The sequence below is a fragment of the Pteropus alecto genome, unplaced genomic scaffold (assembly GCF_000325575.1).
Source record: "Pteropus alecto unplaced genomic scaffold, ASM32557v1 scaffold206, whole genome shotgun sequence".
Classification (NCBI taxonomy): domain Eukaryota; kingdom Metazoa; phylum Chordata; class Mammalia; order Chiroptera; family Pteropodidae; genus Pteropus; species Pteropus alecto.
Genome location: NW_006438906.1, coordinates 983,229 through 988,415, shown reverse-complemented (window position 1 = coordinate 988,415; position 5,187 = coordinate 983,229). Strand labels below are relative to the sequence as shown.

At 50.3% G+C, this 5,187-nt stretch overlaps 1 protein-coding gene across 1 annotated transcript in view; it reads left to right on the top strand.

Moving 5' to 3' along the window:
* DNAI1 (dynein axonemal intermediate chain 1) overlaps positions 1–5,187 on the top strand; it is a 60,065-nt gene that overhangs the window by 36,699 nt on the left and 18,179 nt on the right. Inside the window, exons 11-12 of the mRNA XM_006916043.2 lie at positions 1,466–1,583; positions 1,830–1,873. Coding sequence (XP_006916105.2) covers positions 1,466–1,583; positions 1,830–1,873 — 162 coding nt within the window. The remainder of the gene's footprint in view (positions 1–1,465; positions 1,584–1,829; positions 1,874–5,187) is intronic.

Here is a 5,187-nt window from a genome sequence, read left to right as displayed (position 1 = left end):
GGAAAGTGTAACTATGAAGGAGAAGTGAAAACAGCGAAGTGTTACCAATTAGTCTCTCTGAAATGAGGCATTTTCAAAGATAGCCCAAGCTCAAGGATCTCTGATATGAATCAAGGCTCATGCCTCTGACCACTCTAATCTTTGTTTGTTCTAAGACACTTTTGGGGTTGGAATGTAGTCCCAGAACCTCAAGGTGTGGGACATTGTGAGAGAGGTTGGAGCCATGTCTGGGCATGTTCTTGACTGTGTTGGATGAGTGGATTCATTTTCTAATAGGTCATCCTTGGTTGGAAAGGAGGCTGAGGAGCATTCACTTCTGTTGATTTATTTCATTGCATTCTTTGGACAGTCACTGGGTATCTGTTCTGTGGCTGGCCCTGTGCTAGGCACTGTGGATCCAGAGATGAATATCGCATGCTTCCTGCTCTCTAGGAGCTGCCTTTTGGGGGAGACAGGCAAAAGGAAAAATAGAAGCAACACAATGTGACAGATGTTTCAATAGAGGAGTGGCACAGAACTGGAATGGAGAAAGAAATGAACTCTGCTCAACAAGAATATGAAGGCCTCACAGAGGAGGAGCAGTTTGATTTGGATCTGGAGTGAGTAGGAGTTTTCTAGGAAGATGGTGGATTAGGACATTTTAGACACCATTTGACATAGAGGGTGCATGAACAGCTAGCCCGAAATGATATAGAAGTAGTGGCCTGGAGCACTGGTTTGACTAGGGAGCCCCTGTGCAATGGGAGCCATTGAGGGGTTCTCAGTGGGTTGGAGGAGGTAATATGGTTAGGCGATTTATTTGTTCTCGCTCCAGTAGCTCTGCGGAACATGGACTGGAAGAGTAATTACTGGAGGTATGGAGGCCAGTTAGGAGGCTTGCGCAATGATCCAGGTGATGGTTGTTGGGGCCTGAACCTGGGCAGTGGCTGTGGATTTGGAGAGGAGTGAATGGATTAAAAAGGCAATCAGAAGGAACATATGAGAGACAATGGAAAGGGATCACCCAGGTTTCTGGTTTAGAGAAGTAGAAAGATGGATGGGGCTCCTACCTAAGTTAGAGGAAATGGGGGCAGAATAATTTAAGGCAGGAGATGAACTTGAGTTCAAAGAACCCATGAGGGATCCAGGCAGTTTCACTATAGTGCAGCTTGGCAGTGGATATGAAGATGAGCAAACCTGGGATTTTATCCACGCGCGCATACCCACTTCATTGTCATTTACCTGAAACAACAACGATGACTGTAATAATAACACATATAGAGAGCTTACTATGTGCCAGGTATTTTCCTAAGTATTTTACATATATTAACTCATTTAATCTCAAGCGTACTTTGAGATAGGTGCTATTACTATTCCCACACCGAAACACAAAGAGGTTCATTGTTTTGGCCAGACAGAAAGTGGCAGACCTGGGTTTACCATAAACTGGCAGTTCCAGGGCTGACTCAGCCTGTGTGTGTTTAAGATTTTAAGTACTATGAGGATGCTGCTGACGAATACCGGGACCAAGAAGGTACGCTGCTGCCCCTCTGGAAGTTCCAAAACGACAAAGCCAAGCGCCTGGCAGTCACTGCCCTCTGCTGGTGAGTGTAGGCATTGCAGCAAATTAAGAGTTCCTGAGCGCCTGCTGGGTGCCAAGCCCAGAGCAGCGCACTTCTACTGCTTTAGCCACCTTGAGGGTGACACGTAGCATTATGGGAAAAAATGGGACCGGAATTCTTATGGGATTTTGGGATCCGCTCAACAGTAGATGTCTGTAGATAGGTACCAGTGTTCGTGGGACAGCCAAGTCCATTTCCTGGGCCAATGGATTCATATTTCTTTTGCAGGAATCCAAAGTACAAGGATCTGTTTGCAGTGGGACATGGCTCCTGTAAGTAATCTAGCTGTTCATTAATTTGCTAGCTTTACCAGCAAACACTGAGCACCTACTCAGTGCAGAGTTCTTTGCCAAGTGTGAAAGACACAAAAATGACTAGGATACACTCCCTGCCCTCGGGGCTCACAGCCTAATGGGGAAGATCCATAATCACACCAGCAATAAGTGCTGGGTGAAGAAATATGCCAAAATGAGCCTTGAAAGAGTTATCAAGGTGAAGAAAGGAGAGATCACTTCTGGCAGAGGGACCAGCATATGCAAATGTCTGGCGGCACAAGCGATATGGCAGGAAATGAAGCTGTCTCAGAGGCAGGGTCAGCCCCCCAAGGGCTTGGTAAGCCATTCCAAGAAGCTTGGCTCTTCTCCTGAAGGCAATCTTCTGACCTTCTCCAGAGAGGAAACCACTGAAAGAATTTGAGAAGGGCAAGGATATGACCAGTGTAGGGGGAATTGCATCCAGGATACTGGAGCTGGAAGACCAGTTAGGAGACTGGTGCAGGCATTCCAGGGAGAGATGGCGGGATCTGAACCATGACTATGGAATGGGGATGGAGAAGTGAGTTTGAGAAGCATGAGAAGGTAGACTGGACCAGACCGGGGGAGAGATAGGATGGTGGAGGCTGAGGGAGAGTAGTGTTCCTGATCAGGGCCCAGAGCAGGCAGGGGTGGTGGCAAGTGCTTGATGTTCATCACTTGGCCCCTGAGCCCTTGGAGACCACTGTTGTCTCCTCCCCTCCTCTCCCCTCTTCCCTCCCCTCCTCTCTCCTCTCCCCTCTCCTCTCCCTGCGAGTCTCCTCTCCTCCTCCCATAGCCGGCGGCAGCACTGTGGTAACTCTGTGGCTATTTGCTTTCCTTTATGTTCCTGGGTCCCCGCAGAAGCCCCTACCTCCCTGCTGGCCTGGACATTCCACCTTCCTAACAGGAGAGGGCCCCACACTTCGCGTTAGCTGTAGCTCCCCAGGCTAACAGCTTGCTCTCTGACTGGGAAGATCAGCTTCTGCAAACAGGAAAATCTTTCCAATTTCCAAGCTGCTTCTGGCTGGCTGGCTTACAAGCTCCCAGTCTCTGCCCCTCAGACCTCCTGTCCACCCATTCTTTGACCAGGGTAGGGAGGCGGGGTGGGCAAGAAGGAGTCGGTATTTGTCATTCCTCTCAGGGAGGAGACCTTGGAGCTGCTCCCAGTCTCGTGGTCTGGGCAGGCTTTGAGGATGCCCTAAATGCTTGCTTTGTGTGCCTATTCCTGAGGGTGGGCTGCTGCCAAGCGGGAAGCACCCTCCCCCTCTGGAAGGGAACTAGTACATTCCTCCCCCTCTGCTGCAGCTACTGGGCCTGGAACAGAGCCTGGGGGCTGGGCAGGTCCTCCCAGGAGTGGGTGTAGACTCCAGGCTCTCTGCCCAGGCCTGAGGTGGGGATGTGGGGGGCTCCCCAGCAGGTGGGAGGAGAAACTGATTCAGCTCTAGCCCCATCCTCCTCCCATCCAGGGCCAGAAGCAGGGTCAGCTGGTCAGAGGCATGTGGAAACTGTCCATAGGGGCAGCCTCAGCCAGGAGCACTGGAGAAGAGCAGCCCACTACCTAGGAATAGATGATCTCAAGTCTAACGGGCCCAGCAGCCTCCTTTAGGCAGGCAGTCGCCCAGGAACGGTCTCTTTGTCCTTTGTTGGTCCTTTTAGCCACATCCACATGCCTGGGAGGTGCCACAGTCAGCTGTAGACCTTCTGGCTGGAGGGTCACTTCCCAGTGATATTACCTGGGTCCAGAAGCCTTTCTGATCCTTGATTTCCTCATTGGTAACATGAAGAAGGTGACATCTGCCAGCTCTCCACCCTGGGGCTGCTGTAAAGCACACTTGAAAGAAAAGTGGCAAATGTGCCCTGTTATCTGTGAGACCACACATACATAAAGGACAATCATTGCCAGTTTGTCTATCGGTCTTTCCCCTGGTTTTCCTGCAGAATCATTAGGGGACCTGAGCAGAGAAAGGAAGCTGTGGAGACAGAAGGGAATCAGATGAGGCTCCTACCTACTCTTTTAGAAGGCAGGACCTGGTGGCAGCACTGGTGTTGGCTGTTGCTGTCACCAGCATTACAGTTGTTAACCAGCTCTCAGATAGGCACTTCTTCTCCAGAGCCCTGCACATCTCAGTACCACTCCTGCAGTTGCCTCTGGGAGTCTCATGCTCTTGACTGCCCTGTTACCTCCCTGGAAGACAGAAGGCAAAGCTGAGGCAGGCCAAGGGCATTCTAATTACCGGACAGGGTTACGGTGAGGAGCAGCTGGCTTACTGGCATCCATCATGATGCCAGCTCCCAGATGCCAGCCTTCGTCATTAGACTTTGCCTCATGTGGATAAGCACTGGAGTAAGAATTTGTTTTGTTGTTGTTGTTGTTGGGTTTGACCCTGACGAACTCAGCCCAGGCCTCCTTTTGCCTGGAATTCCCAGATGTTTATTCTCTGATCCAGCCAAATAAGACTTTAGCAGGGGTAGCTATATACCCTAGGAAGGATGGGAGCCAATCCCCTATTTTGAGGACAAGGAAGGTTACTTGGAGCCAGGCCAGGAGCAAGCAGGTAAAAAAAAGGGAGTCCATGCAATTGCCTGCAACAGCACAGAAGCATTCACATCTGCCTTGCCTCTTGGGCTGCTGGGTGCCAGGTGGTAAGCACGCCAGGCTGTGTACAGGGCAGAGACTGGGTGCTCCCCGGGGCCAGGCTCCATATTCCTAGCAGAGCTAAGACAGAGGCTGTCAGCAGGTGAAAACAGATGGAGGAACACTGGAGGGCAAAGGGAGCTAGTCCAAAAAAAGGGGCAAAACTGGGATGCAATTATATCAGCCTGCTGCACTAGAGGAGCACTTTCTAGCCCATTAGCTATTTCATGGCAGGGGAATAGAGACTCCTCATGGTCTGTCGGGAAAGATGGTGGAACAGATCTTAGAAACTCTGTGTGGTCCTGACTATCTATCACACAGGAGATGGGGAGGAAGCGTCCCAGCTCTTGGAGGAGCACCCTCAAAAGAGCCAAAGTCAGGCCCTGAGTCCCGGCACTAAACCCATTCCCACTCCGTCCCACCACATCCCCGCCTGTCCCTGAGCCTGCCCAGGTCAGAGATATACTTGTAAGGATTTAAATCTTTCCTGATCATTTGTCAGCTTTACTAATTAAGCAGTGTTAATTTCATTTACTGAAAATGGAAATTCATTCACCTCATTTCTCCCTGTTCATCCTCTACACACAAAATCCATCACTCCCCGGCTGCAGGCTGCGTAAAATTTACAGGACTAATTATGTTGTCAGGTCTTTTTGTA